Source organism: Melanostigma gelatinosum, assembly GCF_949748355.1.
Source record: "Melanostigma gelatinosum genome assembly, chromosome: 8".
Lineage (NCBI taxonomy): Eukaryota > Metazoa > Chordata > Actinopteri > Perciformes > Zoarcidae > Melanostigma > Melanostigma gelatinosum.
The window spans coordinates 28,143,603-28,157,819 of NC_136641.1; the positions used below are offsets into that span (position 1 = coordinate 28,143,603).

The 14,217-nt window shown below is 37.2% G+C and overlaps 1 protein-coding gene across 1 annotated transcript in view; it reads left to right on the forward strand.

Annotated features, from left to right (window-relative positions):
- cacna1fb (calcium channel, voltage-dependent, L type, alpha 1F subunit) overlaps positions 1-14,217 on the forward strand; it is a gene marked incomplete at its 3' end in the record, with an annotated part of 91,500 nt that overhangs the window by 24,519 nt on the left and 52,764 nt on the right. The window contains exons 20-28 of the mRNA XM_079273944.1: positions 74-176; positions 542-671; positions 1,834-1,893; positions 1,977-2,083; positions 2,298-2,385; positions 3,944-4,051; positions 4,384-4,436; positions 5,401-5,547; positions 5,630-5,831. Coding sequence (XP_079130070.1) covers positions 74-176; positions 542-671; positions 1,834-1,893; positions 1,977-2,083; positions 2,298-2,385; positions 3,944-4,051; positions 4,384-4,436; positions 5,401-5,547; positions 5,630-5,831 — 998 coding nt within the window. The remainder of the gene's footprint in view (positions 1-73; positions 177-541; positions 672-1,833; positions 1,894-1,976; positions 2,084-2,297; positions 2,386-3,943; positions 4,052-4,383; positions 4,437-5,400; positions 5,548-5,629; positions 5,832-14,217) is intronic.

Consider the following 14,217-nt stretch of genomic DNA (forward strand, 5'->3'; position numbering starts at 1 on the left):
CTCCTCTCCTCTCTCCTCTCACCTCTCTCCTCTCTTCTCTCCTCTCTCCTCTCCTCTCTCCTCCTCCTGTCAGAAGGAGCAGTCCAGTTAAAGATGGCCAACCTGGCTCCTCCTAAAGAGAAGATTCTTCCGATCCCAGAAGGCAGTGCGTTCTTCTGCCTGAGCAAGACGAACCCGTAAGTCTGACTCCACCTGATCCACATGTATTACTGTTAGCATTAGCGTTAGCATGGCCCAGCTGCTTTACAGGTAGAAGTATCAGCACACATCACAGGTAGAGCTATTAGCATTAGCATGGCAGGTCAAGTCTATAAAACCTCCTGAAACCTCCGTCAATCAATGGACGTTTGACGTATATATATATATTCAGTATATATATATATTCATAATAATAATAATCACAACATATATTCAGTATTTTAGTTTTATGGGACTTTTATTCTCCGTCAGGACTTCCTGTCTCAAACAGACTTGAGGTGTGTGTACTTCAGACCTGCCTACCTCTGACAGGAAGTCCTTCTCTCTCTCTCTCTATCTGCAGTATCCGTAGAGCCTGTCACACTCTGATCCACCACCACATCTTCACAAACCTCATCCTCGTCTTCATCATCCTCAGCAGCTGCTCATTGGCTGCCGAGGATCCAATCAGAGCCCACTCCTTCAGGAACAACGTGAGTCTCAAACCAGCTCTTCTTGTTTCTATTTTGTTTTATTGGTGTTTGATCTGACGTGTGTCAGCAGCTGTTAGCTGTCGTAGGATCAACATGTAGCTGCCGTCTGCTGCTAGCATGCTAACCTGCTAGCGTGCTACTGGTGTGATCTGATAAAAGTGTTGATTTGATCATCTCCTGGTGTGTAGAACAGTTACATCACTGATAGATGAATCACAAACAATACAATTAAATGTAGTAAACTAAAAACGAGCATTGTGGCAGAGCTGAATGTGGCAGAGCAAAGTCTCGTCACGATGATGTCGCTGATGATGTCATCAACACACCTCTGTGGTTTGAGCTGGGGGGGCGGGGCTTCAGCAGATTACAAAACAGAAGTGGGTCACATGGAGAGAGAATCACCAGTTTACTATCTGATCCTGACAGAACCCCCCCCCCCCCACACACACACACACGCACACACTGTGTGCAGCAGCTGGCTTCATGCAGGACGTAGCAATTAGCAGCAGCTGAGGAAAGAAATTACTTCTAACATACAATCAACACATACACACACACACATAGACACACATATACACACACACACACACACGTATAGACACACACACACACATAGACTCACACACACACACACACACACACATAGACACACACACACACACACACACACATATATACACACACACACACACACACATATATACACACACACACACACACGTATAGACACTCACACACACACACAGGATATGAACTCTGTATCAGCCGCCTCTCTTCTGGATACAACTTGTGTATTCTCTTCACGTTTCAACAATGATGTCATTTCCACGAGAACACAATCAAGAGAGAAGTAGAGTCATTTTCTCATAGACTTCTATACAACCAGAGGAGTCGCCCCCTGGTGGTCACTAGAGAGAATGCAGCTTTAACACATGAAGCTTTGGAGAACTTTAAAGAACATAAGGTCGTGTCCATCTCTTGACTTGAGAACTGACCTGTGTTGACTGGAGGAATCTGATGGTCTTCACAGGAGACTCACCTACCTGGACTGTCAGGAATCAAGCCCCGAGTCAAGACCTTCACTGTGTGGTCCTTCTGGAGCAAAACTGGCCATGAAGATTAATTCAAAGTCATAATTTGTTTTCTGTGTTTGTCTGTGTAGATTCTGGGCTATGCCGACTACGCATTCACCTCCATCTTCACTGTGGAGATTCTGTTTAAGGTAATAAGTATCCTTCATTCAGGATGAAATTACTCTTTCTTCTTCTTCTCTTGATTTAGTGCCGTTGTCTCTCTGTGTGACAGATGGCGGTCCACGGAGCGTTCCTCCATCAGGGCTCCTTCTGCAGGAACTGGTTCAATTTGTTGGACCTGCTGGTCGTCAGTGTCTCGCTGGTCTCATTCTTCCTTCAGTGAGTATCAGATGTTCTTCAGCACCATGTTGGCCTCATAGAAACACCTGTGAGGAAGAGATTTAGAACCCTTTAGAGCAGTACTGTGTGTGTGTGTGTGTGTGTGTGTGTGTGTGCTACCCTCTGCTGGGGGAGAACAGCAGCTACAACTCTGAACTAACTGGATGTCTCCATGTTGTGATACATGAGACTGATGACTAGTTTGTCTCTGCAGCTCTAGTGCCATCTCAGTGGTGAAGATCCTCCGAGTCCTCCGGGTGCTGAGACCTCTGAGGGCCATCAACAGAGCCAAGGGACTGAAGGTAACTAAGTCTGGAAGTAACTATGTCTGAAGGTAACTAACTCTGAAGGTAACGAGCTCTGGAAGTAACTAGCTCTGGAGGTAACAAGATCTGAAGGTAACTAACTCTGAAGGTAACTAACTCTGAAGGTAACTAGCTCTGAAGGTAACTAACTCTGAAGGTAACTAGCTCTGGAGGTAACAAGATCAGAAGGTAACTAACTCTGAAGGTAACTAGCTCTGGAGGTAACTAGCTCTGGAGGTAACTGGCTCTGGAGGTAACTAACTCTGAAGGTAACTACCTCTGGAGGTAACTATGTCTGAAGGTAACTAACTCTGAAGGTAACTAACTCTGAAGGTAACTAACTCTGAAGGTAACAAGCTCTGGAAGTAACTGTCTGAAGGTAACTAACTCTGAAGGTAACTATGTCTGAAGGTAACTAATTCTGAAGGTAACTAATTCTGAAGGTAACTAGCTCTGGAGGTAACTAGCTCTGAAAGTAACTAACTCTGAAGGTAACTAGCTCTGAAGGTAACTAGCTCTGAAGGTAACTAACTCTGAAGGTAACTAACTCTGAAGGTAACTAACTCTGAAGGTAACTAGCTCTGACGGTAACTAGCTCTGACGGTAACTAGCTCTGGAGGTACCAAGATCTGAAGGTAACTAGCTCTGAAGGTAACTTGCTCTGGAGGTAACAATATCTGAAGGTAACTAGCTCTGGAGGTAACTAGCTCTGGAGGTAACAAGATCTGAAGGTAACTAACTCTGAAGGTAACTAGCTCTGGAGGTAACTAGCTCTGGAGGTAACTAGCTCTGAAGGTAACTAGCTCTGGAGGTAACTAGCTCTGGAGGTAACTAGCTCTGGAGGTAACAATATCTGAAGGTAACAATATCTGAAGGTAACTAACTCTGAAGGTAACTAACTCTGAAGGTAACTAGCTCTGGAGGTAACTAGCTCTGGAGGTAACTAGCTCTGGAGGTAACTAGCTCTGGAGGTAACTAGCTCTGGAGGTAACAAGATCTGAAGGTAACTAGCTCTGAAGGTAACTAACTCTGAAGGTAACTAACTCTGAAGGTAACTAGCTCTGGAGGTAACAAGATCTGAAGGTAACTAACTCTGAAGGTAACTAACTCTGAAGGTAACTAACTCTGAAGGTAACTAGCTCTGGAGGTAACTAGCTCTGGAGGTAACTAGCTCTGGAGGTAACTAGCTCTGGAGGTAACTAGCTCTGAAGGTAACTAGCTCTGAAGGTAACTAGCTCTGGAGGTAACTAGCTCTGAAGGTAACTAACTCTGAAGGTAACTAGCTCTGAAGGTAACTAGCTCTGGAGGTAACTAGCTCTGAAGGTAACTAGCTCTGGAGGTAACTAGCTCTGAAGGTAACTAGCTCTGAAGGTAACTAGCACTGTTTTGTTCTTGTGAATCTGAATGTTTGGAGATGTCCTGGTGGAGTTTATGATGTGAATCAAAGCTGACCAATCACAGTAGAGCAGCAACAGCAATAATAAGTTAGCAGCGTCACAGGTCACAGTTAAACACTCCTTGGTATTTAATATGTGTGTGTGTGTGTGTGTTGCAGCATGTGGTCCAGTGTGTATTTGTGGCCATCAAGACGATTGGAAACATCATGATTGTCACGACGCTGCTGCAGTTCATGTTCGCCTGCATTGGAGTCCAACTGTTCAAGGTGAGACGAGGAAGACTGTTGATCTTCTTCTTCTTCTTCTTCTTCTTCTTCTTCTTCTTCTTCTTCTTCAATAAACTTGTAAATTAACTGTGCGTAAACCAAGGTAAACCAAAACGGGCAAAACACAAAACACGATCAGGTAAATACAGACATGTGCAAGTGGCCGGACCACCAAGAAGACACGTGGAGCAGAGACGTGGTGTTTTTAGATATGTCACAGGTTATTATCTTATCTTAGTTGTGTTCAGCTGGTTCTGCCTTCAGTTGAGTCCAGATGTTGTTGTTTTTCAATTTTTTTACCAGAAATAATATTTCCTGCTTTTGTGTTTCAGGGTAAATTCTATCGCTGCACAGACGAAGCCAAACACACTCCTGAACAGTGCAAGTAAGTGTTTCCTTCTTCAACCCGGAGCACAACTTCAGTTTGAAATACTACTGACTAGGGGTGTAACGGTGTGTGTCCGTGCGTGTGTACGTGTGTTTGTGTGTGTGCGTGTGTGTCCGTGTGTGTTTGTGTGTACATGTCCGTGTGTGTGTGCGTGCGAGTGTGTTTGTGTCCGTGTGTGTTTGTGTGCGTGTGTTTGTGTGCGTGTGTGTGCGTGCGCGTGTGTTTGTGTGTGTGTGTCCGTGTGTGTTTGTGTGCGCGTGTGTGTGTCCGTGTGTGTGTGTCCTTGTGTGTGTACGTGTGTGTGTGTGTGTACGTGTGTGTGCGTGCGTGTTTGTGTGTGTCTGGGTGTGTGTGTGTGTGTCCGTGCGTGTGTGTGTCCGTGCGTGTGTGTGTCCGTGCGTGTGTCCGTGCGTGCGTGTGTCCGTGCGTGTGTGTGTCCGTGCGTGTGTCCGTGCGTGCGTGTGTCCGTGTCTGTCCGTGTGTTTGTGTCCGTGTGTGTGTGTGTCCGTGTGTGTGTGTGTGTCCGTCCGTGTGTGTGTCCGTGCGTGTGTGTGTGTCCGTGTGTGTGTCCGTGCGTGCGTGTGTCCGTGTCTGTCCGTGTGTTTGTGTCCGTGTGTGTGTGTGTCCGTGTGTGTGTGTGTCCGTGTGTTTGTGTCCGTGTGTGTTTGTGTCCGTGTGTGTGTGTGTCCGTGTGTGTGTGTGTGTCCGTCCGTGTGTGTGTCCGTGCGTGTGTGTGTGTCCGTGTGTGTGTCCGTGCGTGCGTGTGTCCGTGTCTGTCCGTGTGTTTGTGTCCGTGTGTGTGTGTGTCCGTGTGTGTGTGTGTGTCCGTCCGTGTGTGTGTCTGTGCGTGTGTGTGTCCGTCCGTGTGTGTGTCCATGTGTGTTTGTGTCCGTGTGTGTGTCCGTGCGTGTGTGTGTGCGTCCGTGTGTGTGTCCGTGTGTGTGTCCGTGCGTGTGTTCAGAGGAACCTTCGTGGTGTACAAAGATGGGGATGTGAACCACCCGATGGTCAGAGAGAGGATCTGGCTGAACAGCGACTTTAACTTTGACAACGTGCTGATGGGGATGATGGCGCTCTTCACCGTCTCCACCTTCGAGGGCTGGCCCGCGTGAGTCTTCAAACCAAACTTTATTAACAGAGACAGAACAAGTGAAGTAGGTCACATGAGATGTTTAACCCTCTCCCTCCAGGCTGCTGTACAAAGCCATCGACGCTAACGGGGAGAACTCTGGACCCATCTACAACTACCGAGTGGAGATCTCCATCTTCTTCATCGTCTACATCATCATCATCGCCTTCTTCATGATGAACATCTTTGTGGGCTTTGTCATCATCACCTTCAGAGAGCAGGGAGAGCAGGAGTACAAGAACTGTGAGCTGGACAAGAACCAGGTAGGACTGAGACAGGAAGCTCCTCTTCTTCTCTGGTTACAGACGTCAACCAGAGAACATCTAGGCTACATCCCAAGTCTCCGATTTGTCATTTCCTCGCTCCTTGATCCTCGTTCGAACTGGAAGAGAAGAGAGGAGAGAGGAGAGAGGAGGGATCTCTGAGGACCCACGAGAACAGACTTCCAGGAAGTGTTTTAACGGCCGACACGCCCCCTCATTGTTCATCAGTCCTGTGATTGGACGCTGCAGCCGATCGGACTGATGAGATGTTGTTCAACATGTAAACAGTGAAGACAGATCACAGATTAAACTCTAGTTTATATTTGATTAGGTTTCTGATTCAACATCTGGTTTAAATAAATGTTCATTGTAGTCTGAACAACAAAAGGACCACAAACAACTTTCTACATTTATTAGAAAGATTTGTTTTCATGATCTGGTGTTTCCATCAATAACTTTATTATGAATACAATCCAGCTCTCTCTGACTTTAATTGTATTCATAATAAAGTTATTGATGGATCTAGTTATATATATATTGTACGCTTGTTGAGTACGCTCTGTTACTACAGTAGTACATAATAACTCTCTGTTAGTACAGTAGTACATAATAACTCTCTGTTAGTACAGTAGTACATAATAACTCTCTGTTAGTACAGTAGTACATAATAACTCTCTGTTACTACAGTAGTACATAATAACTCTCTGTTAGTACAGTAGTACATAATAACTCTCTGTTAGTACAGTAGTACATAATAACTCTCTGTTAGTACAGTAGTACATAATAACTCTGTTAGTACAGTAGTACATAATAACTCTCTGTTACTACAGTAGTACATAATAACTCTGTTAGTACAGTAAGTAGTACATAATAACTCTCTGTTAGTACAGTAGTACATAATAACTCTGTTAGTACAGTAAGTAGTACATAATAACTCTCTGTTAGTACAGTAGTACATAATAACTCTCTGTTAGTACAGTAGTACATAATAACTCTGTTAGTACAGTAAGTAGTACATAATAACTCTGTTAGTACAGTAAGTAGTACATAATAACTCTGTTAGTACAGTAGTACATAATACCTCTGTTAGTACAGTAGTACATAATAACTCTCTGTTAGTACAGTAGTACATAATAACTCTGTTAGTACAGTAAGTAGTACATAATAACTCTGTTAGTACAGTAAGTAGTACATAATAACTCTCTGTTAGTACAGTAAGTAGTACATAATAACTCTGTTAGTACAGTAGTACATAATAACTCTCTGTTAGTACAGTAGTACATAATAACTCTGTTAGTACAGTAAGTAGTACATAATAACTCTGTTAGTACAGTAAGTAGTACATAATAACTCTGTTAGTACAGTAGTACATAATAACTCTGTTAGTACAGTAGTACATAATAACTCTCTGTTAGTACAGTAGTACATAATAACTCTGTTAGTACAGTAAGTAGTACATAATAACTCTGTTAGTACAGTAAGTAGTACATAATAACTCTCTGTTAGTACAGTAAGTAGTACATAATAACTCTGTTAGTACAGTAAGTAGTACATAATAACTCTGTTAGTACAGTAGTACATAATAACTCTGTTAGTACAGTAAGTAGTACATAATAACTCTGTTAGTACAGTAGTACATAATAACTCTCTGTTAGTACAGTAGTACATAATAACTCTGTTAGTACAGTAGTACATAATAACTCTGTTAGTACAGTAAGTAGTACATAATAACTCTGTTAGTACAGTAAGTAGTACATAATAACTCTGTTAGTACAGTAAGTAGTACATAATAACTCTGTTAGTACAGTAGTACATAATAACTCTGTTAGTACAGTAGTACATAATAACTCTGTTAGTACAGTAGTACATAATAACTCTGTTAGTACAGTAGTACATAATAACTCTGTTAGTACAGTAGTACATAATAACTCTCTGTTAGTACAGTAGTACATAATAACTCTGTTAGTACAGTAGTACATAATAACTCTCTGTTAGTACAGTAGTACATAATAACTCTGTTAGTACAGTAAGTAGTACATAATAACTCTGTTAGTACAGTAAGTAGTACATAATAACTCTGTTAGTACAGTAGTACATAATAACTCTGTTAGTACAGTAGTACATAATAACTCTCTGTTAGTACAGTAGTACATAATAACTCTGTTAGTACAGTAAGTAGTACATAATAACTCTGTTAGTACAGTAAGTAGTACATAATAACTCTCTGTTAGTACAGTAAGTAGTACATAATAACTCTGTTAGTACAGTAAGTAGTACATAATAACTCTGTTAGTACAGTAGTACATAATAACTCTGTTAGTACAGTAAGTAGTACATAATAACTCTGTTAGTACAGTAGTACATAATAACTCTCTGTTAGTACAGTAGTACATAATAACTCTGTTAGTACAGTAGTACATAATAACTCTGTTAGTACAGTAAGTAGTACATAATAACTCTGTTAGTACAGTAGTACATAATAACTCTGTTAGTACAGTAAGTAGTACATAATAACTCTGTTAGTACAGTAAGTAGTACATAATAACTCTGTTAGTACAGTAGTACATAATAACTCTCTGTTAGTACAGTAGTACATAATAACTCTCTGTTAGTACAGTAGTACATAATAACTCTGTTAGTACAGTAGTACATAATAACTCTGTTAGTACAGTAAGTAGTACATAATAACTCTGTTAGTACAGTAAGTAGTACATAATAACTCTCTGTTAGTACAGTAAGTAGTACATAATAACTCTGTTAGTACAGTAAGTAGTACATAATAACTCTGTTAGTACAGTAAGTAGTACATAATAACTCTGTTAGTACAGTAGTACATAATAACTCTCTGTTAGTACAGTAGTACATAATAACTCTGTTAGTACAGTAAGTAGTACATAATAACTCTCTGTTAGTACAGTAGTACATAATAACTCTCTGTTAGTACAGTAGTACATAATAACTCTGTTAGTACAGTAGTACATAATAACTCTGTTAGTACAGTAAGTAGTACATAATAACTCTGTTAGTACAGTAAGTAGTACATAATAACTCTCTGTTAGTACAGTAAGTAGTACATAATAACTCTGTTAGTACAGTAGTACATAATAACTCTCTGTTAGTACAGTAAGTAGTACATAATAACTCTGTTAGTACAGTAAGTAGTACATAATAACTCTGTTAGTACAGTAGTACATAATAACTCTGTTAGTACAGTAGTACATAATAACTCTGTTAGTACAGTAAGTAGTACATAATAACTCTGTTAGTACAGTAAGTAGTACATAATAACTCTCTGTTAGTACAGTAAGTAGTACATAATAACTCTGTTAGTACAGTAGTACATAATAACTCTCTGTTAGTACAGTAAGTAGTACATAATAACTCTGTTAGTACAGTAAGTAGTACATAATAACTCTGTTAGTACAGTAGTACATAATAACTCTCTGTTAGTACAGTAGTACATAATAACTCTGTTAGTACAGTAGTACATAATAACTCTGTTAGTACAGTAGTACATAATAACTCTCTGTTAGTACAGTAGTACATAATAACTCTGTTAGTACAGTAGTACATAATAACTCTGTTAGTACAGTAAGTAGTACATAATAACTCTGTTAGTACAGTAAGTAGTACATAATAACTCTGTTAGTACAGTAAGTAGTACATAATAACTCTGTTAGTACAGTAGTACATAATAACTCTGTTAGTACAGTAGTACATAATAACTCTCTGTTAGTACAGTAGTACATAATATCTCTGTTAGTACAGTAGTACATAATAACTCTGTTAGTACAGTAGTACATAATAACTCTGTTAGTACAGTAGTACATAATAACTCTGTTAGTACAGTAAGTAGTACATAATAACTCTGTTAGTACAGTAGTACATAATAACTCTCTGTTAGTACAGTAGTACATAATAACTCTCTGTTAGTACAGTAGTACATAATAACTCTGTTAGTACAGTAGTACATAATAACTCTGTTAGTACAGTAGTACATAATAACTCTGTTAGTACAGTAGTACATAATAACTCTGTTAGTACAGTAGTACATAATAACTCTGTTAGTACAGTAGTACATAATAACTCTGTTAGTACAGTAAGTAGTACATAATAACTCTCTGTTAGTACAGTAGTACATAATAACTCTGTTAGTACAGTAAGTAGTACATAATAACTCTCTGTTAGTACAGTAGTACATAATAACTCTCTGTTAGTACAGTAGTACATAATAACTCTGTTAGTACAGTAAGTAGTACATAATAACTCTCTGTTAGTACAGTAGTACATAATAACTCTGTTAGTACAGTAAGTAGTACATAATAACTCTGTTAGTACAGTAAGTAGTACATAATAACTCTGTTAGTACAGTAAGTAGTACATAATAACTCTCTGTTAGTACAGTAGTACATAATAACTCTCTGTTAGTACAGTAGTACATAATAACTCTGTTAGTACAGTAGTACATAATAACTCTGTTAGTACAGTAGTACATAATAACTCTGTTAGTACAGTAGTACATAATAACTCTGTTAGTACAGTAGTACATAATAACTCTGTTAGTACAGTAAGTAGTACATAATAACTCTGTTAGTACAGTAGTACATAATAACTCTGTTAGTACAGTAGTACATAATAACTCTGTTAGTACAGTAAGTAGTACATAATAACTCTGTTAGTACAGTAAGTAGTACATAATAACTCTGTTAGTACAGTAAGTAGTACATAATAACTCTGTTAGTACAGTAGTACATAATAACTCTGTTAGTACAGTAGTACATAATAACTCTGTTAGTACAGTAAGTAGTACATAATAACTCTGTTAGTACAGTAAGTAGTACATAATAACTCTGTTAGTACAGTAGTACATAATAACTCTGTTAGTACAGTAGTACATAATAACTCTGTTAGTACAGTAAGTAGTACATAATAACTCTGTTAGTACAGTAGTAGTACATAATAACTCTGTTAGTACAGTAGTACATAATAACTCTGTTAGTACAGTAGTACATAATAACTCTGTTAGTACAGTAGTACATAATAACTCTGTTAGTACAGTAGTACATAATAACTCTGTTAGTACAGTAGTACATAATAACTCTGTTAGTACAGTAGTACATAATAACTCTGTTAGTACAGTAAGTAGTACATAATAACTCTCTGTTAGTACAGTAGTACATAATAACTCTCTGTTAGTACAGTAGTACATAATAACTCTGTTAGTACAGTAGTACATAATAACTCTGTTAGTACAGTAGTACATAATAACTCTCTGTTAGTACAGTAGTACATAATAACTCTCTGTTAGTACAGTAGTACATAATAACTCTGTTAGTACAGTAGTACATAATAACTCTGTTAGTACAGTAAGTAGTACATAATAACTCTCTGTTAGTACAGTAGTACATAATAACTCTCTGTTAGTACAGTAGTACATAATAACTCTGTTAGTACAGTAAGTAGTACATAATAACTCTCTGTTAGTACAGTAGTACATAATAACTCTGTTAGTACAGTAAGTAGTACATAATAACTCTGTTAGTACAGTAAGTAGTACATAATAACTCTGTTAGTACAGTAAGTAGTACATAATAACTCTCTGTTAGTACAGTAGTACATAATAACTCTCTGTTAGTACAGTAGTACATAATAACTCTGTTAGTACAGTAGTACATAATAACTCTGTTAGTACAGTAGTACATAATAACTCTGTTAGTACAGTAGTACATAATAACTCTGTTAGTACAGTAGTACATAATAACTCTCTGTTAGTACAGTAGTACATAATAACTCTGTTAGTACAGTAGTACATAATAACTCTGTTAGTACAGTAGTACATAATAACTCTGTTAGTACAGTAGTACATAATAACTCTGTTAGTACAGTAGTACATAATAACTCTGTTAGTACAGTAGTACATAATAACTCTCTGTTAGTACAGTAGTACATAATAACTCTGTTAGTACAGTAGTACATAATAACTCTGTTAGTACAGTAGTACATAATAACTCTCTGTTAGTACAGTAGTACATAATAACTCTGTTAGTACAGTAAGTAGTACATAATAACTCTGTTAGTACAGTAGTACATAATAACTCTGTTAGTACAGTAAGTAGTACATAATAACTCTGTTAGTACAGTAAGTAGTACATAATAACTCTGTTAGTACAGTAAGTAGTACATAATAACTCTGTTAGTACAGTAAGTAGTACATAATAACTCTGTTAGTACAGTAAGTAGTACATAATAACTCTGTTAGTACAGTAGTACATAATAACTCTCTGTTAGTACAGTAGTACATAATAACTCTCTGTTAGTACAGTAAGTAGTACATAATAACTCTCTGTTAGTACAGTAAGTAGTACATAATAACTCTCTGTTAGTACAGTAGTACATAATAACTCTGTTAGTACAGTAAGTAGTACATAATAACTCTGTTAGTACAGTAGTACATAATAACTCTGTTAGTACAGTAAGTAGTACATAATAACTCTCTGTTAGTACAGTAGTACATAATAACTCTGTTAGTACAGTAAGTAGTACATAATAACTCTGTTAGTACAGTAAGTAGTACATAATAACTCTCTGTTAGTACAGTAGTACATAATAACTCTCTGTTAGTACAGTAGTACATAATAACTCTCTGTTAGTACAGTAGTACATAATAACTCTCTGTTAGTACAGTAGTACATAATAACTCTGTTAGTACAGTAGTACATAATAACTCTGTTAGTACAGTAGTACATAATAACTCTGTTAGTACAGTAGTACATAATAACTCTGTTAGTACAGTAGTACATAATAACTCTGTTAGTACAGTAGTACATAATAACTCTCTGTTAGTACAGTAGTACATAATAACTCTGTTAGTACAGTCAGTAGTACATAATAACTCTGTTAGTACAGTAGTACATAATAACTCTGTTAGTACAGTAGTACATAATAACTCTCTGTTAGTACAGTAGTACATAATAACTCTGTTAGTACAGTAAGTAGTACATAATAACTCTCTGTTAGTACAGTAGTACATAATAACTCTGTAGTACAGTCTAGTAGTACATAATAACTCTGTTAGTACAGTAAGTAGTACATAATAACTCTCTGTTAGTACAGTAGTACATAATAACTCTGTTAGTACAGTAGTACATAATAACTCTGTTAGTACAGTAAGTAGTACATAATAACTCTGTTAGTACAGTAAGTAGTACATAATAACTCTGTTAGTACAGTAGTACATAATAACTCTGTTAGTACAGTAAGTAGTACATAATAACTCTCTGTTAGTACAGTAGTACATAATAACTCTGTTAGTACAGTCAGTAGTACATAATAACTCTGTTAGTACAGTAAGTAGTACATAATAACTCTCTGTTAGTACAGTAGTACATAATAACTCTCTGTTAGTACAGTAGTACATAATAACTCTGTTAGTACAGTAGTACATAATAACTCTCTGTTAGTACAGTAGTACATAATAACTCTGTTAGTACAGTAGTACATAATAACTCTGTTAGTACAGTAAGTAGTACATAATAACTCTGTTAGTACAGTAAGTAGTACATAATAATCTCTGTTAGTACAGTAGTACATAATAACTCTGTTAGTACAGTCAGTAGTACATAATAACTCTGTTAGTACAGTAAGTAGTACATAATAACTCTCTGTTAGTACAGTAGTACATAATAACTCTCTGTTAGTACAGTAGTACATAATAACTCTGTTAGTACAGTAAGTAGTACATAATAACTCTGTTAGTACAGTAAGTAGTACATAATAACTCTCTGTTAGTACAGTAGTACATAATAACTCTCTGTTAGTACAGTAGTACATAATAACTCTCTGTTAGTACAGTAGTACATAATAACTCTCTGTTAGTACAGTAGTACATAATAACTCTCTGTTAGTACAGTAGTACATAATAACTCTGTTAGTACAGTAAGTAGTACATAATAACTCTGTTAGTACAGTAAGTAGTACATAATAACTCTCTGTTAGTACAGTAGTACATAATAACTCTGTTAGTACAGTAGTACATAATAACTCTCTGTTAGTACAGTAGTACATAATAACTCTCTGTTAGTACAGTAGTACATAATAACTCTGTTAGTACAGTAGTACATAATAACTCTCTGTTAGTACAGTAGTACATAATAACTCTGTTAGTACAGTAGTACATAATAACTCTGTTAGTACAGTAGTACATAATAACTCTCTGTTAGTACAGTAGTACATAATAACTCTGTTAGTACAGTAGTACATAATAACTCTGTTAGTACAGTAGTACATAATAACTCTGTTAGTACAGTAAGTACATAATAACTCTGTTAGTACAGTAGTACATAATAACTCTGTTAGTACAGTAAGTAGTACATAATAACTCTGTTAG